The sequence below is a fragment of the Phycodurus eques genome, chromosome 1 (genome assembly GCF_024500275.1).
Source record: "Phycodurus eques isolate BA_2022a chromosome 1, UOR_Pequ_1.1, whole genome shotgun sequence".
Lineage (NCBI taxonomy): Eukaryota > Metazoa > Chordata > Actinopteri > Syngnathiformes > Syngnathidae > Phycodurus > Phycodurus eques.
The window spans coordinates 13,403,940-13,429,670 of NC_084525.1; the positions used below are offsets into that span (position 1 = coordinate 13,403,940).

Below are 25,731 nucleotides of genomic sequence, written 5' to 3' on the forward strand. Positions count from 1 at the left end.
CGTAAACAGCTTAAGCAGCTGTGCCGTTTTAATCTAATGGCTTTATGATATTGGATCAGCAGTAGCTTGTGGGAATTACCTTTAAAGCTTTACATAAAATATGATTTAGTGATATAGGTTTCTTCTTTGCATTGACAGAACACTGACTCAGTATAACACTGGCCCCAAATATGACTTATTAAAGTGGCTATGTTATATATACACTTCAATTGTTTGAAATCTTACAGCAGTTGATGCTTAATATAGCACCTTTTTCAAGTGATGTGTTCATAAATAAATGTAAGAATATCAGTCTGTAAGAACCTGGCTTGTGGGCCAGAGGGTCAGAGGTGCCAGTGCCCTTGCAGACTAAATTCTTTAAATTAGAAGCATTATTATGTAGATTCTATATCGTTTCTTGACCAATGACACAAAAATTCATATTGGAATGTGTTGGGACTGGTTCTGTGTGTGCGTGTCCATTCACTAATACTATAACACAATGTACAGTGGTTACGGAACATATTCAGACGTCCTTCTTTGTTATATTGAAGGCATTTGCTAAAATCATTGAAGTTCATATTTTTACCTCATTAATGTACACAAAGCACCCCATATTAACAGGGGAAAAACCAAATTGTTAGAATTTTTGCAGATTTATTAAAAAAAAAACGAAACTGAAATATCACACAGCCATAAGTATTCAGACCCTTTGCTGAGTATTTAGTAGAAGAACCCATTTGGGCTAATAAAGCCATGATTCTTTTTGGGAATGATGCAACAAGTTTTTCACACCTGGATTTGGGCTGCAGTGATGGGTGAATTTCTCGAACTTTCTCCCATCTCCCGACTGCATCTCTGGAGCTCAGCCACAGTGATCTTTGCGTTCTTCTTTCCCTCTCTCACCAAGGCTCTTCACCCCCGATTGCTGAGTTTGGCCGGACGGCCAGCTCTTGGAAGGGTTCTGGTCATCCCAAATGTCTTCCATCCATCCATCAATTTTCTGTACCGCTTATCCTCACTAGGGTTGCGGGTGTTCTGGGGCCTATCCCAGCTGTCATCGGGCAGGAGGCGGGGTACACCCTGAACTGGTTGCCAGCCAATCGCAGGGCACATACAAACAAACAACAATTCGCACCTACGGGCAATTTAGAGTCTCCAATTCTTGCATGTTTTTGGGATGTGGGAGGAAACCGGAGTGCCCGGAGAAAATCCACGCAGGCACGGGGAGAACATGCAAACTCCACACAGGCGGGGCCGGGGATTGAACCCAGGTCCTCAGAACTGTGAGGCTGACGCTCTAACCAGTCGTCCACCGTGCCGCCCCAAATGTCTTCCATTTAAGGATTATGGAGGCCACTGTGCTCTTAGGAACCTTAAGTGCAGCAGAAATATTTTTTTTGTAACCTTGGCCAGATCTCTGACTTGCCACAATTATGTCTCTGAGCTCTTCATGCAGTTCCTTTGACCTCATGATTCTCATTTGCTCTGACATGCACTGTGAGCTGTAAGGTCTTATATAGACAGTTGTGTTCCTAATCAATTCCAATCAGTATAATAAAACACATCTGGACTCCAATGAAGGTGTAGAACCATCTCAAGGACGATCAGAAGAAATGTACGGCACCCGAGTTAAATATATGAGTGTCACAGCAAAGGGTCTGAATACTTACGGCTATGTGATATTTCAGTTTTTCTTTTTTAAGAAATCTTAAAAAATTTAAACAATTCAGTTTTTTTCTGTCAATATGGGGTGCTGTGTGTACATTAATGAGGGAAAAATGAACTTAAATGATTTTAGAAAAGGGGTGCAATATAAGAAAGAGTGAAAGATTTATGAGGGTCTGAATACTTACCGTACCCACTGTATGTGATGTGACATAATATGTCTTTGTGAGGAACATATGCATAAGCCTACTTGTGGATCACTTCACAGTAGATCAAAACATGGAACAAAGAAAGTCCTAACCAGTTCCAGAGGAGAAACATTCAATGGCATTTTCTTCCCAGCTCCAAACATGGGCTGCTCTAACGCTAAAGGGTTAATCTTCTGGTTCCATCGTCATGCAGCCGCGAGAGGTTAATGAGGGATATGTAAGGAACTGTGGGAAATGATAACAAATTAACATTTCAGATATGAAATTGGCTGGAATAAATCACTATCTAAAGGGGGTTACAGCGCTTTATGCCATCCTTCTTCATCATCGCCATTCCTTGCCTCGGTCAGACACATGCGACAGCCATTGTAATTAATGGAAATGTAATGAATTTATGTGGAGTTATTGGCTTTCATCAGAAGAATTTCAACGGGTGGCCTTACTGTTGCGGCAATGTTTTTTATGCGGCATGTTATTTAAAATAAAGTGACACTGCATCCTTTCAGATGCACAGGAGCATAAGTAATACATTGATTGTGTTTGTCTTGCCAGTGTGTGATGGCATCGGGACAGGGATCCTGCAGACCGCTCAAACAGTGGATGCCAGCAATATTGATAAATTTGTCAACTGCACTAAAATCAATGGCAACCTCATCTTCCTCATCACTGGCATTAAAGGGTGAGCTTCAAACCACATAAATTTTACCCTACTGCGAGCGCTGAACTGACCCTCACAGCCTGAGCCCTGAGGTCAGGGAGAGGTAGGATTTAGCTTTAACTTAATAGAAAACTTCAAAATTGCATGCAGACATATGATGTACTTTTAATATGGATGTATTAATTTGTGGGCCTGTGTGAACGTGTAAAAAGAACCATTTGTACTTGAAACAACCCAATAGCAAGGGAAGCACACAACACAAGCATATTTCTTTTGTGAAAATCCATTTGTGGGGGAGGTCAGTGAGAAATATTCCCAGTGCTATCTGTCAGCGCCGTCAAAGTGACCTGACGCTCTTGAAGTGGACCGATAGGTAGTAATGGAAGTCACACTAAATGTTACATCAGAGGAGAATGCCGACTTTGGTAGAAGAGCATAATTTCCGCAAGTGTTGACCTCACATATGAGATTACCTTGCAGAATATGTTGAAGATTAGTGTTGGATTCCTCATGTCTCCACTTTAGGGACATGTATCATGGTATTGGACCGCTGGATCCTGAGCGCCTCAACGTGTTCCACACTGTGAAAGAGATCACAGGTGAGTTAGTGACTTTGGAAATAATGGCCGAGCATCATAATACAACAGAGTGTGTGTGTGTGTGTGTCCGAGTTCGCATGCGCGTGGGTATGTGCTTGTCCATTAGCAAGCAGAGGCCCTAAAGGGATGAGCGATGCCTCGTATACAAACCCTTTGTCATATTAAAGTGTGGCTTGCAGTTGAGCCAAACAGCTAATGGAGCGAAACTGCATTTTCATAATGAAAAGCCAAGCAATAAGAAAGAGCAATGGCCTCTCTGCCTCAGTCGTCCTCAGCTTCCTCGCTTTAATGTCATTTCCACACATGCTGATACCCTATTATCTGTCATTAAAAGCCCAATGCTATTTGCTAAATTTGGCAGAATATTAAATGTAGTTTTTTAATTAGTGTATATTGTCCATTTCCTTCCAAGAATTAGCGCTTGCTTGAACTTTACATATCGACCAAAATAAATTTTATTTAAAGATGTTGGCATAAAAAACTAATTAAATTCTTGGTTTTTAATCAAGTGCACCCTTTGTCAGACCATAATTTTGGAGGAGCATGTACTGGTTAAAGAGGGGTTTTGTTCACGACGTCTTCAGGTTACCTCAACATCCAATCGTGGCCTGAGAACATGACTGATCTGAGTGTTTTTTCCAACCTGGCAACCATAGGCGGGAGATCTCTTTACAGGTAAGACCACATTGTCATTACCTCAGCTGCAAGGTGGAAAAAACTAAGCATACTGACAAGAAGTACCAATTTATATTGCTTATAAGATCAATGAAAGTGGTTTTGTAAATGTGACATCGCTTCACAAGCTTTCTGGAGGGAACACAATTGTCTTTCATGTCAAATGTATAGAAGGCATTCTTAGAATTAGAGAATGCTTTTGTTCAGAAATATATTTCCACGTTGCGCTGCACAGATTTTCTTTAAAGCATAGTAGCTTTATTTAAAACAGTTTTCAAAACAAGTTTGATGCTCAACTCTTTGTTTGCTAAATGCCAGTTCGAGCTAGAGCAATGTTTTTCCTTTATGGTGAATTGTTAGCCGGATACCCGGATCCCGGACACAAGTGGCCGAAATGAGTTTCCTCCGCAGGGTGTCCGGGCTCTCCCTTAGAGATAGGATGAGAAGCTCGGTCATCCGGGAGGAGCTCAGATAAGAGCCGCTGTTCCTCCGCATTGAGTTGAGCCAGATGAGGTGGCTCGGGCATCTGATTAGGATGCCTCCGGACGGCTCCCTGGTGAGGTGTTCCGGGCACGTCCCACCGGGAGGAGACCCCAGGGACGACCCAGGACACGCTGGAGAGACTATGTCTCTCGGCTGGCCTGGGAACGCCTCGGGATCTTCTCGGAAGAGCTGGAGGAAGTGGCTGGGGAGTGGGAAGTCTGGGCTTCCCTGCTGAGGCTGCTGCCCCCTGACCCGACCTCGGATAAGTGGAGGGAAATGGATGGATGGATGGATGGGTGGATGTTCGCGATGTTCGCGATGTTCTTCCGTACCTCATTTCCACGTCCCTGATATCACGTTGCTCCATATGCCACCTCCTGCAGTGGAAGCGGTATCTCCCTGCTGATCTTGAAACAACGCTGGATCTCCTCGCTGCAGTTCCAGTCGCTGGATGAGATCAGCGCCGGCAACGTCTACATATTCAACAACAGCCGCCTCTGCTTCTACAATACCGTCAACTGGACATCGTTGTTCCGGACACCTACCCAGAAAGTGCTTATCCGCAACAACCGAGACCCGAAGGAATGCAGTGAGTGGCGACAGGTTTATTATTCCTATTTCCACAAAAATGCATGTAGCCTGACCATCCCAAAGTTCACTAGAATGTCTTCCACCCAGTGATACAGTTCAGTTCAGTTTTGCAAGGTAGGGTTTCGATCGGTAAACATTGATTTGGTGACAGCCTGGTAAATAGCATGACATTATCGCAGCTTGAAAGCATGTATCTCATTGAATCAATCAATGAATGAAGATTAATTAGCAATGTTAAAAAGAATGATGATGAAGAAGCAGCGCTACGTCCTGACATTATGCATAAATAAGTTAGCCAAATAGCATATATTTGTCTCTCTTCGGTACAGAATTTTGAAATGGCACCTTTCCATTATAAATTTGTTTATAACAGAATTGTCTATTCTGTGTTGACAACTAAACATCAGCATTTTTAGTCAACTGTGCTATATTACAGTGACAATAATGTGTTGGGTGGCGTTGGATATTCTGGGACCTTTTACAATGGAAACGCTGTAAAATGTGTGCCTGAACATTCCAAATGGAACCATGCTGCTTGGGAGAAGCAAGGAAAAAGATACTTCAGTAAGAACTATGGGATGAAATGCTATTGACTTACTTGCACCTCCTGAAATCCATACATGGGCCACTCTTTGCTAAGATGCACGTTAATAAATGGTGTGTGTTTGTTGGAGATTTATCCATGGGGTCTTCCAAAGAGTTTTGTCCACCACCTGATGATGCTGGCGTGGAGGATGTGATCAACAGTATTGATTTTTCAGTTTCATTCAAAGTTAAAGCCTCCCTGGGTAAAGTACATGAATGAGCTCACACTTGTAGTATCACGTACACGGTCATGTACAGTATCTCCAAGGCACGCAAAGTCTACAGTAGATTGTACTGTATTTTGAATCTCTTTGTTTGTCTTCACAGCTCAGCAGCGCATGGTGTGCGATAAGATGTGCTCTGACGAAGGCTGCTGGGGCCCGGGGCCAGACCAGTGTCTCTCCTGCCGCTACGTCAGGCGGGGCCGCAGCTGCGTTGAGTCCTGCAATCTTTTTCATGGGTGCGTAATAGCTACGAAGATACTTTATGTTCCAGGTTAACTGTTCACAAGTGCTGTATATGAGCTGGCTAAAGCATTTTCTGCAATACAAGATCTTTACGGTTCCTGAAGACATTAATTCCCTTGCAAACAGGCACACATGACAAGCAGAGGAAATAAAATCAATTTAAGCAGCTTTGATGTATGAGAATGAACTCAAACTGTCCTCAAGGGCTCAGAAGGAGAGTCTAATTGCCATTTGCTGTGAATGTAATGAGATGAACCAATAAGAACTTTCACGCTCTGAGTAGGTCATGTGCACAGAGGACTGACCATTGTGGCAAATTAACTTGAATGCTTTGCTGAATTATGACATTTCATCCACAAATTCCCAAATTAGCTTGAAAATGACTGACAAAGACCACGTTTGATGTTTTATTACAGCATGAATAATTCCACTCAGGTCATTGCTCGATGCCGCCAGAAGGCACATCAAACGAATGAGGGGCAACTCACCTGAGAATAAGTAGATCTTTGTAGATGTCGTTTCCGGATTCTTCCTTGTGAATGAACCAGGAGATGTTGTGAATCACAACACTTGAAAGGGTCTGTCTAAAATAAGACAATCGCGGCACGTCTGCAACAAGATAACTTTTTTTAAAGTGGTCATGTCAAGTGTCTCACTCATGGGAGCAGGAAGAGACACATTTGGGGTGCTTCAGAGGTTGGGTGCTTGTGAGCGAGCAAACCTTCGGTCATGTTGACTTGTTGCTGGTCCTTCTCCAGCCCTGTTTGTGGGAGGGAAGCTTTGAAGTTGTCAGGAAAAACAGCTCAGTGCCAAGGCTTTGAAGGAGACTGGTGAGGGAGAAATGTGTGGCAGGGAGCAGCAGGAACGCCTTGTACTGTAAATGCGGCCACTGCCATGCATTACAACGTACTGTTCCATTTCTTCACTCTCAAGTGTGAAACCAGCATACAGTGTATCCTAAAGAAAGGTTTACCACTCTCTGACAGGAAGCGGCACAAATGATTTATCAGCACAAATTTCTTAAGCTAACAGGTACATGTTTCCATTGCCGAGATCTGTTTTTATGATTATAATAAAAGCTTTAAAATGCTGTGGAGCCCATGACCAAGGACTGGAACTTTTTTTTCTGGGTCACACAAACATCTCTCCTTTATGTGTGAATAAGTATTGTGGAGTAATGCATGCAATATCAAAAGATTTCTAGTTAAAAAATGTAACACCTTAAAATACATTTTTAAAAAGTAAAAAAGAAAAGTGATGGTTATATTTCTCAACAGTATGTATCCATCCATTTACTGAGCAGCTTCTCCTCACTAGGGTCGTGGGCATGCTGGAGCCCATCCCAGCTATCATCGGGCAGGAGGCGGGGTACACCCTGAACTGGTTGCCAGCCAATTGCAGGGCACATACAAACAAACAACCATTCGCACTCACGGGCAATTTAGAGTGTGCAATTAATGTGCATGTTTTTGGGATGTGGGAGGAAACTGGAGTGCCCGGAGAAAACCCACAGGGAGAACTCCACACAGGCGGGGCTGGGGATTGAACCCTGCTCCTCAGAACTGTGAGGCTGACGCTCTAACCAGTCGGCCACCGTGCCGCCTCAACACTATGTAATGAAATCCAAATTGATATCAGATTTTATCAGTTTCATCAAAAGATATTAGGCTGACATGGTAATATCCATCCATGCATGTTCTATTCTTTGGACAATAAACTACACCCTGGACTCTTGGCCAGTCAATTCCAGGGCACATGGCACATAAAGAGACAAAGAACCATGCACACTCACATTTACACTTTCACCCGATCAAAATCTTTTCATGTTTGTTGTTGTATTTTACTTAGTGGACAAGTGGTTAGTGCAGCTACCTCAAAGTTGCCTTGGTTTGAATCTCTGCCCCCTTTCTCTGTGGGCTTTGCATGTTCTCCTCCTGCCTGCGTGGGTTTTCTCCAGGTAGTCTGGCTTCCTCCCACATCCGAAACATGTTAACTTAAATGAAGGCTCTAAATAGCCCCTAGGTGGGAATGTGAATGATTGTTTGTTTATTCTGGGTGCCCTGCAATTGACTGGTACCCAGTCCAGGGTTTACCCTGCCTCACCCCAAATTGTGCTGGGTTTTGCTCCAGCTTACACGCAACCCTAATGAGAACAAGCGAAATTAATGGATGGTTGGATTCTAGTTTATTTATTCAGCAGACGTTTAAAGTACCTTGTTTCTTTTTATCAGATATTCACATGAGGTTGATTACTCTCTATTTGTCTTCTTTTTTAATCATCCATCAATTCTCTGTACCACCAATTCTCACTAGGGTCACGTGTGAGCTGGATCCTATTCCAGCTATTTTCAGCCTAAAATATTACAATATATGAAATGATCAAAAACCATGTTTGCATTAGCTTACACTAACTATATTTTTATTCTAATGACGTAACGGAAGGACTGAATAATTTATCACTAGCGGTAGTTGATACTTGTTGTTATCCAGCTGTTTTTATTCACGTTCCCAGCTAGATGTGTCGACCAAAAAAAAACGGAACGGAATTTTGTTATAGTCTTTGACAGCAAGAGCGACAACCAACTCTTATTTCCTTTTTTTTTTTTTTTTTTTAAATTGGGAAACATTTGGCTTTTTCCTTCTGTTTCTGTTCCTATACTGCACATAGCACAGGCATAACAGTCACAATGTTTTTTTAATTATATTTTAGTATGTATTGATAGGCATTTAAGACTAAGATTAAGGATGTATACAAAACTGTAGTAATAAAATACTTAACCATCATATACATAGAGATCAGCTGCCATCATTTTCTTTTGCAGCTGTTGCTTGTTTACTGTTGTTGTCCCCCAATGTTCCCAAGTGCATGGTAGAGCAATTCATAAACTTGCATACCTCTATCAAATAATTTGAGCTTTTAGATTTTCGGCTCCCGCGTTTCCATTGTTAATGAGGAAACGCAATAATTCCCATTAGTTTCTCCCTCTGTTGAATAAAACAAAGAAAGAACAAAAGGGAGAGAATGAGTGGAAGGAGGGAAATGTCTGATGGTGTCCATTGAGGGTTGGAGGGTGGATTAGGGAGCCGTTGAATGTGTTTAATTAAAAAAAAGTTGCTCTGGTGGGTTGCCGGTGCTTTTTTTTTTTTTTTTGGGGTGGGGATGGGATGTTGGCCACAGTCTAATGCAAGGCTAATCCCTCGTCAGGCCAACCCCCCAGTGGGGCCTCAGTGCAGCTATGGAGGGGCCAATCAGGAGGACGAGTTGGACTGAATGGAAATAACAGGAGAGAACACTGCTGCAGAGGTCTTTGTCGTTCTCCTCTGTGTCATTTCCCCCTTCATTTAACAAAAGCGCTATCTCTCCTCTGCCGGGGCCTATTCTAAAGAATTTCCCAGGATGCGGCTTCCAAAAGAGAAATATGATTACTCCGGAACAAGGAAAAGAAAGACCAGGGAAAAATATGTAAAGCGAGCAAAGGGAGGTTCTTTTGGCTTCATGGAAGACGTTTGTCTAAATAAAAAAGGCTGAGAAAAACTGCTGCAATTGTAACAATCCATTAGAATTATCTCATAAAAGATAATCTGACATAGCCAAAGGGAAAGCAGGGATTTCATTTTCACTATTATTACTCTTTATGGGATAGAGTTGAACTCATGTGCGTCTAGTTCTTTACTTTGAAATACATCAAAACACCAAATTTGTCCAGATCAAATAGAAGTATTTTGTCGAGTGCCTCTTCTATCCGAAAACGGTGCTTTAATCAGCCCTCTCCTGTGAGAGAGATGGCTTGTTTGCAGCTGCGTGAGCCCTCCTCACAGGGCGTCATCACCTTATCGATTGCTCTGATGGGAAAAGTGGTTTTGATCAGTGGCGGTTGTTATTGACAGCTGCTGGCCTCACCTCGCCAGAGAAGCCGCGCTTCAAAAGAGGAGGATAATTCACTGGTTTGGACACAAACAAAGGAGACAATCACAGATCGAGTAGATATGCGCGGATGGCAGGATTCAGCAACATGGCCCGAAATGTGGTGCAGCCCCTGCTGTTGTAATTATAGCGTAGAAACACAATATTTGCCTTGAGAAATGGAACAACAAAAGCATTATGAACTGCATCTCTCTGTAAACTGCCTCAACTCCTACCGCTTCAGAAGCTGCAAATATAAGAAAATCATCTGTACTTTTGCGCACCATTTCCTTCCCTTTCACCCTATCCTAATTAAACACTGCCCGCTCCCCGGTGTCCTCCCTGTACGCTCATATCCTCCCACCAGCTCTACCGGCTGCCTCAGTGCATCTCTTTGTGTTTGGCACGATTTAAAAAGCTGTTCATTATTCATAGGACTTTCTCTGTCTGCGTATTGACCATCTTGAGCCTTTAACGTGATCAAATAGTAAGTGGTGGATTGCTGCCCTCCATGCCCTCAACCAGAGGGCACTCTGGCAGCCATCGCAATTAAAAGTCTGGGAGACGAGCGTGAGTAACAGAAGGTTGATCTGTGCTATCTGAATGCGTCATGGCATATTGGTTTAAATCAAAAGGCTCCTATGTACGACTTGTGCTCATGTGCACACAGTGTACTTGAAAATCCAGTATGAGTCTCAATCAATATTTCAGCACGCTTTCAAATCTATTATACATGCATCTCAATCTTTTTCCCTTCTCTCGATCAGGGAAGTGCGTGAATTTGCCAATGGATCTGTGTGTTTGGAGTGTGATAGCCAGTGCGAGAGGATGGACGGTAACGCCATGACGTGTCTCGGCCAGGTAAGAATTTTTATATGCGAGTCTGTTGTTGGACTTTAGTCAGGATAATGTGATAATGAATGATTACTGAGTGCAGACTCAGAATAGCTTAGTAAGATTTGTTTATGGTCTTCCATAAATCAACAAATCTCAAAAACGGAATGAAAAAAAACCAGAACTTTTGTCATTAATGTGCAAAAAAAAAAACACGCAACACAGTATGACTCCTAGTAATAATTTTTTACAATGATGTACTGCATTATAAAACAACCAAAGAATATATTCACTCCCATTTACGCAGTGTCCCTGAACGCACCTGGCACACGCAGGCTGCTACGACATCCCTGCCAAATGTAAACAAGAATGGCGGTTGCCAAATACGACGTTCATCCCAGTCATATGAAGGCTCATATATAGTGTGTCCAGACGGGTTTTGTCCTGGAAGTCCTTAGCAAAACCTGACACTCTTGAATGAAAATAAACCTTCGTTCATAAACCGCCAGAATGAGCACATTCTCAGTAACGTTCATCAGGCAGAAATGAACTAAGCCCATTTCACGTTCTGCCAAAATATGAACTAGTTCTTGAACCTTCGTTCATTGAACTTGTGTAGGTACAACACTGCACTTGTTCCTCCTAAATATTAAATTTCCCTTTCAAAATTGGAGTTAAATTTAACATTTTGGCACAGAAGAAACACAATAAGAAATTTTACTTTACAGTAGTACAGTGGACAATTTTACTTTTCATTCGCCTGTCATTTGTAAACATCTGTACCTTGACAGAAAATATTGTGCCGCATGACGAATTTAGTCTAAGTGAATGTTTGTGTAGTAAGACAAGCGCAACAGGCTGAATGTGCAATGCGGGTTTCAGTTGAGTAATAAACCAATCATCCGCAGGCAATGTCCCACACAAATACAGTACATTTGCTGGGCATCTGTAGACACACTCGAATGCATTCAGACATCTCTGTTCACGAACTGTTACACGCACACACACACGCACACCAGCACACACACACACACACAACAAATTTGCACATTTTCAATTAATGTGTGTAGATGAATGTGGCAAACAAAGATGACCCTGTCCATCAGGATGCTACAACACCATGAATGCACAGTACTGCTGTTATTTTGTCTGTTCAGACACACAGGTCTTATTAATTCATAAGCCTGCTGCAGCTGAGCTTGTGCGCTCTTGCCACCTGTCATCTCCACCATTGCCATCCCTGTGCGCTACCTTGACACGACCTGATTCTGTTGATTGCCGCCTTCAACATAGAGGTGTGCTGGAATACACTCCAGGCAATTTGCGCTCGACATGTTATAAATCACATGGCCCGCCAGCCACGTTAGCCACGGCAGGAAGTGAGCATGTTAACAGGATTTGCCAGGTTTCAAGTTGATTTTGTCATATGCTACTTTTATTCGTTATTTTCTGCATTGATACTTTAATATCCTGTTTCGTTCCTGTTTCTCTGTGGCCATCGTTTTGTTTTAGCTGTCTTTAATATTTTTATTCCCCTCTCATTTCACCTCTGGGCTACCACCGTGCTGCTGATCCAGGGTCCGGACCAGTGTGTGAGCTGCCTCCACTTCAAAGACGGGCCCAACTGTGTGGAGAAGTGCCCCGACGGCGTACAAGGAGCAAACAGTTTCATATTTAAGTACGCCAAGGCCAACAACGAGTGTCATCCCTGCCATGCCAACTGCACTCAGGGGTAAGAGAAGTCTTCATCTAGCTCTGGTGCCAGATTTACCACAGCTCAGTCCCAGCGTCAGCACCACGACTATGCGGTTGTATCTTATAAATCATATCTGTTAATACAAGAACACAAGAAAATGGGGGGAAAAAAACACTCTAGACTCTGGCACAACACTCTTGTTGGCATGACAACAGCTGCATTGTGCTCTCTTTCTTCTACCCCTGCCTTCGAGGTCTTCTGCATTTACATCAAAACACTAAGAAAGTAGGAGCAGAGGTCAGAGGTCAGCATGGCAGAACTAATTGGCCTTCAGGACACTCTCACAGGGCCTGCAATTAGGGGGATCAGCGATTGAAGGGCAACAGACCACAATCAGATGAGGGTGAATTATATCTGGTCACTCTTTGTTGTCCAGAGAGCAGCTTTATTCACTGGCTTATAGATCAAAGTGGTTTTACACTCCCCAACAGTGTTTCTTTGATGTGAAGCAAGCAACAACATGGTTTCTCCTCCTGTCAAATAGTGATGAGTGGTCAGCCATGCTCGGGATTTAATTTCGTCCTTGGTGACAGCTGAGTGATGCAGGAGAAAGACAAACAGAGGTTTACTCATAACCTGTCCATGTTTTAATAATGGATGACATCTCTGCTTTCTCTGCCCTGCAGGTGCGCCGGGCCCAGACTCCAAGATTGTGTTGGGATGATGGACAGGTAAAGGATCTCGGAAAACATTTATAATGTTGACTGGGAAACCGGATATGCTGCCACTGCCCAAATGCCCAAACGTACATGATATACAGTAGACAAAAGTATTGCGACCTACTGTGCTCTATCTCAATGATAAATCAAGGGTAGACAGGACATCGCAAATGCTCTTCAGGATCAATGGACAAAAGAAAATCCCTTGATTCCAATACTGTTTTAGTATAGTAAATATCAGCCTTTTGCTGATCTCACAAAGTCTCCAAAATTGGAGGGCGTAAAAACAATCAGTAGTACAGTGGACAATATGGCACAACAACCCTATTAGCATGCACATAAAAAGAAGTTATTTTAACAATTAGAGCAAATGTGACTCATTAGAACTGAGCCAAAACAGCGCAGTAGTAAGAGGGTATCCATTAAAGTACAAACGAGTACTTGTACTTGCCTCTGGGGGCTTCTCTGCTCACACAATGGTGCCATTCGCGCGTTTTATCTGACGGCAACCCCAAGTCGCCTATTCTCCTGTAAATCCTCTCCTCCTAATTAGAGAAGTCCTTCCCGTTGTCTCACCTTGTGCCGTCTGACTGTCTGCTTCTCACTCTTCTGTTGTCTTCTTACTACTTCCATGACCCTGCCTTTTTTGCTATTTTCTTCTCATCCCAAATCCTTTTTTTCTGTTTTCCTGCTCCCCTTCCCTTCACATATTTTTTTTCTTCCATGTCCTTTTCACCCCCTCTCAATTCTTTTGGTCTCCTTGCTTCTCATCCTCGTCGACCTAATCACTCCAAACTCCTGCATTACTATTCACAATGTGGCTGTATATCTCGTTATATTGAAACTCAAAGCCTCTTTGTGTATTTCAAGCGCCACCCCCATCGCTCCCCTATTTTGGTCCGCCACAATCGATACAGCATCTCGTGCTGCCGCCGTAGTGCTGTGCTACACGAATGTTCCATTAGTCGCTAATGGCCTCTGCAATGAATAGTTTTAAATGTTGAGTATGCGGTAGCATCAGGTTTTTGTTTTGTTTAATACCAAGTTGGCGCCTTTGCCTAAGACAAGAGCAAGTGGTATGTAAATATCAAACGCATTGGTTGAGTTTTTAACCAGTAAGCACAGTTCTCCGAAAAGACTCCCATTTTTGACAGATTGCATCCCTCACATTCAAGTGTTAAAGAAAAGCTTCTTGAGCACACATGAGATATGGATGAAATGCAGATAAAAGATGCTTTATCTCCTCCATAGCCAGTTCTCCCAACCTTGAAAAGGAAGCATCTCTTACATGGAAAATGCTGCATTTTCAATGTTTGCAGTTTTTTTGTGTGTGTCCATCAAGTTGTCATTTTATTTGTAGTTTGAGTCACTGCACCCCCACCTATTTCTCCTGTCTCTGCAGGACGCCCCTCATCGCCGCCGGAATCATCGGCAGCCTGTTCATCATCGTCATTGTGGCGCTCAGTGTTGCCGTCTACGTTCGGCGAAAAAGCATCAAAAAGAAGAGGGCCTTGCGTCGCTTCCTAGAGACCGAGGTGAGCTTGTGTGTAAGTTTTTGGGTGTTAGGAATGTATTTTTGTACTCAGTGCTCATTTTTGGCATGCGTTGTTGCATTCGTCAGCCAATAAATATCACCAACACACACATGTAGTGTAGCTGTCCCTTCAGATCAATGAACAAGTGAGACGTTTTCAGAAGGGTACTTCACTCTATTTGTAGATTACTACCATCAGTAGGGTTGAGCATCGAGAATTGAGAACTGATTGGAACCAGGACTAACATTCCGGTTCTCCTGGAAATGTTCAAATAAAAAAATATTTGGTACCCAGTTTCGTTGCCTAATGCCGACCCCGAAGAAGAAAGTGGCCAAAACCAACAAAGAACCGGTGAAAACCAACAAAGAAGAGTGCGCCCAATGGCCACGGTGAATGATAGTATATCTTAAATTTGTTAAAGTGAGCTCCGATTGAAATGACATCCATCCATTTTCTGTACCGCTTCTCCTCACTAGGGTCGCGGGCGTGCTGGAGCCTATCCCAGCTATCTTCAGGCGAGAGGCGGGGTACACCATGAACTGGTCGCCAGTCAATCGCAGGACACATATAAACAAACAACCATTCGCACTCACATTCACACCTACGGACAATTTAGAGTCTTCACGCATGTTTTTGGGATGTGGGAGGAAACCGGAATGCCTGGAGAAAACCCACACAGGCGGGGCCGGGATTTGAACCCCGGTCCTCAGAATTGTGAGGCAGATGTGCTAACCAGTCGTGCCGCCCATTGAAATGACAAATACATTTAATTTTACAACTCCTGACCTCTACTACCGAAATTCAGTGGTACATATTTATAATATACTCCAATAAGTTAAGAAAAAAAATTTTTTTAGACCATAATTTGATAAACGTCTCACAGTATCACAAACACTAACCTTGTGCCTCATCGGTGGGTACGTAAAGGAATCAACGTGTTTTACAAAGCATTTGGTTCCATTTACTTCTCTTTTTCATGGCGTCTCGTTTTACTTTCATTTTTACCGGTGTCGTATGGAGTTACTTTTCGTGCCAAAATGCTGAGTTACGGGGCCTACCCTTCAAAATAAAAGGCTACATGCTTAGAATAGGAAGTCAAGTTAAAATTTGCACATTGAAACCATTTGACATGATAAAACAATCCCAAATAACTATTTTAACAATGCTATATTTAACTTTTAGCTGAAACATTCATTAATGAATATGAAGTCAATTGGGTTAGTTCCACACACATTGCCTTTCAGTTAATAGGTTTGATATTGATAGTGGTTATAGAGAACTCAGAGTCAAATGTTCATTGTGGTCTATGTTGCGGGCTGGTAAGAAAATGGATGTTCATAATTTGGACACCCTTGATTTAAACCATGAAATTTTTTTTCACCCAGCCCCCTAAAAGAATCGGAATCGAGAATCGTTTGGAACCCGAATCGAAATGAGGAACCGGAATCGGGAACGGAATCGCTCAAATTCAAACGATGCCCAACTCTAACCATCAGACACATAGGCAGTCATTAAACAGCAAGAAAACTAAGCAGAAATGAACACAATATCAGTTTCAAGATCAGGACAAAATGCAGTGAAGCATGCAAGTGTCTTTTTGTAAGGCAAAGAAAATTACCTTATTCCACTAATCTAAAATTGAAGATATCTGCTTTGGTTATTTTTGTGTAGCTAACATTCAAAGGTCAAAATGTGAATAATGGAATGGGGAACATAAATACAATTACGTCGGTGAAAATGAACATTTACCTTTGGTCTTGCACGCATATTGTTCTTAAAATTCAGGACTTATTTTTCCTTGCTTTGTGTCCTGAAGCTCCTTTCTCCAAAGTCCCAGAGAGAGCAAATTACTCTCAAATATCTCTTAGCCTAATTCTGTGGCATCATCTTTTAAAGAGGTTTGCTACAAAAGCTTTATAAAATAGACATGATTACCAAAGAGTCCATTTCATTTACACATACATCACAAATGAATGCTGTAGACCCCAGAGAGCAAATTGGGTAAAACATCCGAAAGAATCCTTTAGAGTTAATTTAGAATTTTACAGTTAATTACACCTAACTAGACGTGGAGGCATTTTTGCACTCAGTTTTCCATGCAGAGCATTCTCCCCCACATCAATTCCATGGATCACCTCTGTGTTGCCGCACATGCTCACACCTCAGGGTGAGGTTCAGTTGTATCATCGCCGCAGGCCCTGCAACTGGCCCACAGGAGTCCGCTTGTCATTCCACGTTTGGATTATTTTCAGGTGGAGGGACCAGCTTGTAGGCAGCTGTCAGGCTGGAGGCAGGAGGCAGAGCAGGGCAGTCGCAGGAATTTTCTGCCTCCTTTCAGCACCACACATCCATCTTAAACAGCTTACGACAGCCACTGGACATCAATACTTACAGACACAGTAACGTGTGGATGAAGATGAGTGCAACAAAACCAGAGAAAGTCCGTCCATCCATTCTCTATACCTTTTACTGTATCGTCATTGGGGTTGACTTGGGGAGACAGGCAGGGTACACCTTGAACTGTTTGTCAGCCAGTCCAGGGTGCATATTGACAAACAACAATTCACACTCACATTCACACCTAAGGACAATTAGGAGTCTTTAGTGACCCTAACATACATGGTTTTGCAATGTGGGAGGAAGCAGGATTGCCCGAAAAAAACCAAAAAAAAACATGCAAGCGCTGGGAGAACATGCAAACTCCACACACACAGCAAGGCTGGAGCCCGGATTTGAACCCCAATGGATGTGCTAACCAACCAGAAGTCTTGCCTCTTAATTGTATGTAAAATATAAACATAAGAAGGACAGGTGAAGTGCAGTACTGGTTCATACACCATAGTTCATACACTATAGTGACATAGGACACCCTTCTTCGAGATTTTGGAGTGTGTCTGTGGGTCGTAATCTGTGTTCTAGTTAACCCCAGGGGTGTTTGATGGGGTTGACATCAGGTTCAAGTTCTTCAACACCATACTCATTCAAGCATTGTGGACCTTGGTTTGGAAGAGAAAAGGACCTTCCTCAAATTCTTGTGTTAAAGCATTGTGCAAAAAGCTATTTGGTTTCAGTGTCTTCTTCAAAAACCACGAGATAAATGTTTGAAATATACATCATCTAAGGATGCTCCTTTCAAGGTGAGGATAGGGGAAAGGCTGAGTTAAAAGATGAATGAGTCACAGGGGAGATATAAAAATGGGTTCACAGATCAAAACTGAGCAAAAAAAGAAGTGAGATACAGCAAGAAAAGACAGCGAACGGCAAAACAAAGGAATGAAATAAGTGTGCTTTGCATGTCAACAGTCTTCACACGGGTGTTTGATATTAAAATGGTGGCTGCGTCCTCAGATCCCAGTTTGACAGCGTGTACTGGAGGCATCTTTTTCTCAACTGACACAAGAGGTGAGCTCTCAGTTTCACCCTCTACACAAAAAAAAAGACAAGGGGGCAGACACTGAGCCCATAGCCTTCATCCAGACACTCTTGATCTCAGTCATCAGGGTCTGTTATCTGTTTGAATTGAGGATCGAAGCCGAATGGGCAGTTTCATCAGACAAAAAGAGCCTTGGAAAAGTGTCAAACTGAAAGTGAGGGGTACAGACGCCCCTTGTATGTTAGGAAGCCAAACGCTAGCGTAAGCAAAGGAAAGTGTTTGAGGGAAAAGAGTCAAGCCTTTGTGCTGAAGTATTTCTACAGCCATTTGTTCTCCTTCAATCAAGACATTTTAGGCAATTACAGGTATATGCATCCAACTTTGGGGAAGGTCATTTTCAGTTCCAAAACGCCCGCGGCAGTGCACAAGGTCCAACTTCACTGACCTCTGACAAAAATCCCCATGAACGGAAATGCTCTAATAATATCTTGGAAAAACTCTTCTCAGAAGAGAAAACTACATATTTCATTTTATTTTGCTGTACATATTATGGCCACACTATGTCTCAGTACTTGTGTGCAGAGCATATAGTATATCGTTTCTAATTCTCACATTTCTAAAATCACTACTTTTCAGGATATAAAAAAACCCATACCATCTTGCTTAAGTTACCTAACTCAGCATTGTTCAAGTTGTTATCATACCTTATATTGCTGTCATATTCCGTTGTGCACTAACATCAACACAGCACCCCCCCTAAAATAATTTAATATGCTAAATAGCTAAAAGAAAAAAACACTCTTTATTACATTTTAATACTTCACAAAAGCAAACAACTGTAGTTACATCATCTTCCCCAAACTCTTTCACAAAGGTCTTACACCCATGAGTGATGCAATAAATAAAACAATCAGCTGACTGAGCAGTTTTAAATGACTCTTCATCAATTTACTTTCGTGGCTGACCAGTTTCTTCTGCACCAAAGCATTACAGCAATCAATTTTTAACAAAACAGGCTTACTCAGATGTATCTAATAGGGGTGTAATGATTCGTTTTGGCAACAATTCGATTCTTATAACGATTTGTGGTTGCCGATTCGATTCAAAGATGATATTGGATCATTTAGAATGATCTGATCTGAAATTATCTGCAGGTTGGCTGTCCTTCCCTCACAGGGTGTAGCACTACAGCCCCATGCAACACACATATTTAATGTTTCATTGTTGTAGATAATGTAATGACTTACTTTTCTCATCCTGTTTACAATTAGTGCTTTGTCTTTTGGAAGTCAAAAAAAAAAAAAAAAATTCAACCGGTGTGACTGTGGAATCAGTACCTGCATACTGGACAGTGCAGGTGAAATTTCCTAGATTCCTGTTTATCCTTGTAAGGGGATCAAGCAAACCTACGAAGGATAATTAAATATGAAGATTTGCCTGATGTACTTGTATTTCTTTGCAGTAAAACAAAGGGGGACAGCAACTTATTGTTATTTATAGTATTTCAGGTATGATTTTACTGGTTCTGCTATTTTTTTCCCCTCAAAACAAGATGTTTAATTGGTGCCAGAATTATGAGAGTGTCCTTGTCAAAATGTCTCCACTGTAAGGAGTCCCTAGCTGGACCCAAAGTTTGAGAATCCCTGTTCAAACAGTCAAAAACTAATGGCTAGAAATGACCAAGATGTTTTCATGAGGGAAATCTTTTCAGAATAGTGTAAATAATACATAGAGGGCTCAATAAATGAACATACCTGCTCTTTGGAACACATAGTTAGCTTCTCCTCCTCTTTTTGTACCACAAAGTTTCATTCTTTCAAAAGCTACAAATATTTATACGGCAGCCACAATAGTTTGTGCATTCAGCAACACTCTCAGCATTTCTACTGTACATATTTTCACAATATAATCACATTCACAGCACACTCACGCTGAGTAATGTATTGATCACAAACGTGTCTATGTTAGCGGCTACAGAGCTAAGCTAGCGAGCTTGAAAGGCTTCAACATGCAGGGCGAGGCCAGTCACACACATACTGTGCTGTCTCAGTCCGCTCACTGGAGGCACTACGGAGGGAAATGTCTAGATTTTGGAATACGAGGAAGCAAGGAGACAAAGAAGAATTTAGTGGAGTAAAAGAAAAACGTAGCATTGCGGGGAGACTAACGGCTGTGTGCTAACTGAAAAGATAAAGCTAAGTAATAGTATTTACGTATTTCATAGAAAGAAAACACATGCACACCTCCATATAAAGTCTGTCGTGCGTAAATCCAATATGTTATTTCCTAGTCTCGATACAATCGATTGATTAACTTTTAAAATGATTTAAATCAATATAATTTCATCTGGAAGGCTAACCAGCTGTGCACAGATCAATACAATTGGATCGTAGGAGAAAAAAGAGATACTTTGATATAATGAAGGAATCATTACAAGCCTAGTATCTAACCTATCTTCACTAGTTATTGTATATAAAAAAATAAATTAAAAAAACATCCAGACTTTCAATCTTGAGGCGACATAATGCCGCATGGCTCCCAAAGAGTAAGGAAAGAGGCAGAGTTTTACAAAACCTCTCAGACAGTTCATCTTTCTGGAGCGTTAATAGATCTTTTTGAAGCTATTTTCAACACTTTAAATTTGATAATAATGCATAAAAATGACAGATGACGTACGGACAGACCAATTGTATCGATTTTTGAAAAAATAGGAAATTGAACACATTTGGACGCCTGATGGCGTCAATATGAAAAGAGTGTGTGATTTGAGGCAGATTTGTATCACTGGACCTCAATACCATTTTCAATTATGTAGCAAATGAGTTTCGGAAGGAAATGTGATCCCAGCTGGATTGATTTTTTTTTTTTATCAATCCAAAGAGGAGCAACTGGTAATTAATCTTCACTGTAAGTTAATTTTGTTTGTACACATCCACATTTTTAATTCAAGTTTTGCATTATTACAATGTCCTAAAGGCAGTTGGTGTTAAAAATACAAAGCACCCAGTAATATGATAATAATAGCTTTATGATGATTTTAGAATAATTTTGGATGAGAGTGTTTTCCTGGAGAAAGTGTTCAACTATTTTCTTTTCCCAACAAATCATCCAGTGAGCACTAAAAATGTACACCTGTGTGTTCATTAATGCATGAAGGTTATTAATTTTTCAAGCGTTTTCTTGTTTAACGGTTGAGCACGTACCTTATTTGTCCAGCAAAGCTCGCATCACCTCCCCACTCCACTTTCAGTGAAGCTCATTTAGCCAAGGCACGGTTTTATTAGCCAGTAAATAAAGTGGCACAGCAACATTGCAAGCTAAGAAGAGCTGGAGAGAATCTCATCTTCGGCCATTGGTGTGCATTCTATTTACCAGCTCAATTCTGTAGCTCTCTTGTTGGCTCTTTTTGTGGCTTCCGTCCAGCCGCGTCCTAATGAAACAATAACAGCTACGGCCTGTCACCATTTATTCTGATTACAGCTTCATCACGGTGTCGACTCTGTGCTGCCTCCCTCTAGCATCCCTCTTGCTTTCTTTTTACACGTGCTCCGTGTGATCAAACACGTGGATGCTATTCATGCTCTTAGCCCAAATACCATGCTAATATGATGGATGAAAACCAGCCCAGACAAAACTCTGTCCATTTATATTCCATATTACGAGGCTATTAAATACTAGAAAATACTCTTCTTAGAAAACCGTGTACACTGAAAACCCCAAAACTTGAAAATAATCCTTAGAACAAGTTTTCCCATAAAAAGTTTGGAAATTGAACCATCATAACATTTTTCAACTGTACAGTACACTTTTTAGCATTCTTAAGTGGAGCTGGCTGATTTATAATAAACAATTTAAAACAAAATGTAAATACTTAATTTCTTTAAGTGGTAGATGCATAAGTGTATAGGTAATTGAATAAAGAGGATGACTGAAGACAAGTCTCATTACATAAATACCGCAGCAAGCTTTTTAACATTCTTACTGTGAGTATAACAAAGTATAACAAAATAAAGTAACCACTGCAAGCAATAAAATGTCTGAAAAATAAAATATGTGCTCATCCTTTAATAAGAAGTGAAAGATGTTCCTCAAAGTGGAACGGGCGTTTACTGCTTGGGAGGTGAGTTGCTTCACATCTCATCAGTGTTTGATGGGTTGAGGTCAGGGCCCTCATCCAAGCATGCCCAGTGGGACACAGTCATGCTGAAAAAAGTATCAGGCTGTCTCAAAACTGTTCCTACGAAGTTCACATTTACGAGTGAGATGAAGAATTAGAATTCAGTGTGAGCCAAGGGGTCTACTGCAACCCCAAATTGATGAATTCATTGATTAAGTTATTGTTTTTTTCCCAGCTCGGCCCGTTAACCAACTTCCTGCAGTGACATCACAGTGGGTCTCTGCTTCAGGGCCTGAATCCATGAAGCAACAAGTCACTGGCAGGCAGTCATCCATTTTGTGCAGTGGGCAGGCAGGCAACGTAGTCACAGCTCTTATTGCAGTGATGGTTTTATGTCACGTCGAGTGAGTGTTTGAGTGGCTGACCAGCTGATGTATGGTCTCATTATATTGTTTGATGGCCGTGGTTGAGCAGCGTGATTATGCCGCTGATAAACCGCAGCGCGCCAGGGCTCCGATAGGCTCATTAAGACGCACATCGATCAGACGCATTGACTTCTTCATATGCTGGGATGTGTGTTTGGTACTTCGATATGAGCTTTTATTTGGGGGCCGCTGGATGTCGATATGGCTTTGCCAATATTTGTGAGTGTGGCTTTTCCATTTGCTGTCTGGTTGGATTTCTGCCTGGCTCTTACTTCTCTCGGTTAGCTCAGTTACAGGTGAAGCACTGCTTCTTTAGATTAAGAGGCTGAGGTTTTGCGGAATGGCGAGGTATGTGGCTGGCCAGCTGCTGGAATGTAACTGGGTGTCAGCTGTCACTGGATGCCAAGCGGGGCTCATCATAAACATTGGCACGGAATGGTTTGGTATGTGCACAGCTGGCGAGCAACGAGTCTTTTTCTGCTGTGCAAGCAGCTGAGATGGCACTGGTTCAGCATGGGCATGCTCCCTCCAACCTCGGAAATGTTCACACCCTAGAAATATTTGTATTCCAGAGTGTGTATGTGTGCGCCTGTGTGTGTGTGTGCGTGTGTGTGTGTGTGAAGCAGCAAGTTCCAAAATCATTGGTATCAGGATGGGAAGGTCACAGATGTTGAATGTTTTTGTAATTTGTATTTGACACAAATCTTCCTTCATTCTCACTGCTGACTTGCAAGACGTACATTATTATTTTTAATGGAACAGCCTCAACATGCTGAATGTTTCCAGCGTTAGATGTGTTTTGCAATCAGAGCACAAGAGGAAAATATTTGACTGGAAGCTAAAAACGGCAGACTTCAACAATTTTGCATGCAGGCAATAGTGTTGCTAAAAGATAAATAGTTGAACTATACACCATGTGTGTGTTTTGTCAGCTGGTAGAGCCCCTGACCCCCAGTGGAACAGCGCCCAACCAGGCTCAACTGCGCATCCTGAAGGAGACTGAGTTAAAAAGGGTCAAGATTTTGGGCTCGGGGGCTTTTGGAACAGTCTACAAGGTAAGTGAGCCGGAGCACAAATTTGAATCACACCAGTTGATTTGTGTACTGTGTTTATTGAGACCTGGAGTTTCAGATTTATAATAATTGCTTCATTTTCTAGGGCATCTGGGTCCCAGAAGGAGAGACGGTGAAGATCCCAGTGGCTATTAAAATCCTAAACGAGACCACGGGCCCCAAAGCCAATGTGGAGTTCATGGACGTGCGTATTCCTGTCGCTTGCCACTTTGTTGGATTGCACACTTGGCTGTAAATTTTTATGAAAGTAGCATCTCAGGGATAAAAATGAACTGCCAAGACTGGATGAGACTATTAAAAACACCACTTGTTTATGATATGTGGCTTCTCTGGAGTCCCGCCAGGCTAGAGAAGTTTTTGTTTTTATCACCTCTTCCCGCCTCTCTTTTCCCCTCTCTTTTACCAATTTTTCTCTTCACACTCTTTTGATTTCACTGCTCCCATTTCGGAGTCCGGTGTTCTCTTCACCTCCATCCTCTCCTCTCTTTTACCCTCTGTCTCTCCTCTTCTCCTGTTTCTCCCAGCAGGATTCTGCATCCAGAGCCAATATGCTCGCTCTGTCAGCTTGTTAAACAGCAATCTAAAGGCAGGCTCACGCCTCGCCACTAAGAAGCCAGCCACTGGAGTGCCAGCTCCAAGCACACATGCTCACTCATATACACAAACACACACACACACCACTACAACAAACAAAAAACGCTCCCCTAGCAGTGGTAGTGTGATTTGCAAGCGTTGGAAGACATGCGCTTGTGAGTGACCAGGTTGATGATTTTACTATATATATATATATATATATATATATATATATACACACACACACACACACACAGACACACAGTGGGTACAGACCCCCTTACATTTTTCACTGCATGTTATATTGCAGCCATTTGCTAAATTCATTCAATTTAAGTTCATTTTCCCCTCATTAATGTACACACAGCACCGCACAATGACAGAAAACAATGGAATTGTTGAAATTTTTGCAGATTTATTAAAAAGGAAAAACTGAAATATCACACAGCCATATGTATTCAGACCGTTTGCTATGACATTCATATATTTAACTCGGGTGCCCCCATTTCTTCTTTGAGATGGTTCTACACCTTCATTGGAGTCCAGCTATGTTTGAGTACACTGATTGGACTTGATTAGGAAAGCCACACACCTGTCTATATAATACCTTACAGCTCACAGTGCATGTCAGAGCAAATGAGAATCATGAAGTCAAAAGAACTGCCTGAAGAGCTCAGAGACAGGATTGTGGCAAGAGAGAGATCTGGCCAAGGTTACAAAAACATTTCTCATGCACTTAAGGTACCTAAGAGCATAGTGGTCTCCATAATCATTAAATGGAAGACGTTTGGGATGACCAGAACCCTTCCTAGAGCTGGCCGTCCGGTCAAACTGAGCAATCGGGGGAGAAGATTCTTCGTGAGAGAGGTAAAGAAGAACCCAAAGATCACTGTGGCTGAGCTCCAGAGATGCAGTCGGGAGATGGGAGAAAGTTCTAGAAAGTCAACCACCACTGCAGCCCTCCACCAGTCGGGGCTTTATGGCAGAGTGGCCCGACGGAAGCCTCTCCTCAGTGCAAAACACATGAAAGCCCACATGGAGTTTGCTAAAAAAAAAAAAAAAATAAATACCCGAAGGACTCCAAGATGGTGAGAAATAAGATTCTCTGGTCTGATGAGACCAAGATTAGACTTTTAGGCCTTAATTATAAGTGGTATGTGTGGAGAAAACCAGGTACTGCTCATCACCTGTCCAATACAGTGCCAACAGTGAAGCATGGTGGTGGCAGCATCATGCTGTGGGGGTGTTTTTCAGCTGCAGGGACAGGACGACTGGTTGCAATCGAAGGAAAGATGAATGTGGCCAAGTACAGGTATATCCTGGAAGAAAACCTTCTCCAGAGTAATCAGGACCTCATACTGGGCCGAAGGTTCACCTTCCAACAAGACAATGACCCTAAGCACACAGCTAAAATAATGAAGGACTAGCTTCAGAACAACTCCATGACTGTTCGTGAATGGCCCAGCCAGAGCCTTGACTTAAACCCAATTGAGCATCTCTGGAGAGACCTAAAAATGCCTGTCAACCAATGTTCACCATCCAACCTGACAGAACTGGAGAGGATCAGC

The 25,731-nt window shown here is 42.1% G+C and overlaps 1 protein-coding gene across 2 annotated transcripts in view; it reads left to right on the top strand.

Moving 5' to 3' along the window:
• The window catches only part of LOC133405123 (receptor tyrosine-protein kinase erbB-4-like), a 199,175-nt gene that overhangs the window by 143,683 nt on the left and 29,761 nt on the right, over positions 1-25,731 (top strand). For both annotated transcript variants that reach the window (XM_061681842.1, XM_061681933.1), the window contains exons 9-19: positions 2,409-2,535; positions 3,040-3,113; positions 3,698-3,788; positions 4,655-4,860; positions 5,775-5,907; positions 10,586-10,679; positions 12,230-12,384; positions 13,035-13,079; positions 14,470-14,602; positions 23,450-23,572; positions 23,676-23,774. In XM_061681842.1, coding sequence (XP_061537826.1) covers positions 2,409-2,535; positions 3,040-3,113; positions 3,698-3,788; positions 4,655-4,860; positions 5,775-5,907; positions 10,586-10,679; positions 12,230-12,384; positions 13,035-13,079; positions 14,470-14,602; positions 23,450-23,572; positions 23,676-23,774 — 1,280 coding nt within the window. The remainder of the gene's footprint in view (positions 1-2,408; positions 2,536-3,039; positions 3,114-3,697; positions 3,789-4,654; positions 4,861-5,774; positions 5,908-10,585; positions 10,680-12,229; positions 12,385-13,034; positions 13,080-14,469; positions 14,603-23,449; positions 23,573-23,675; positions 23,775-25,731) is intronic.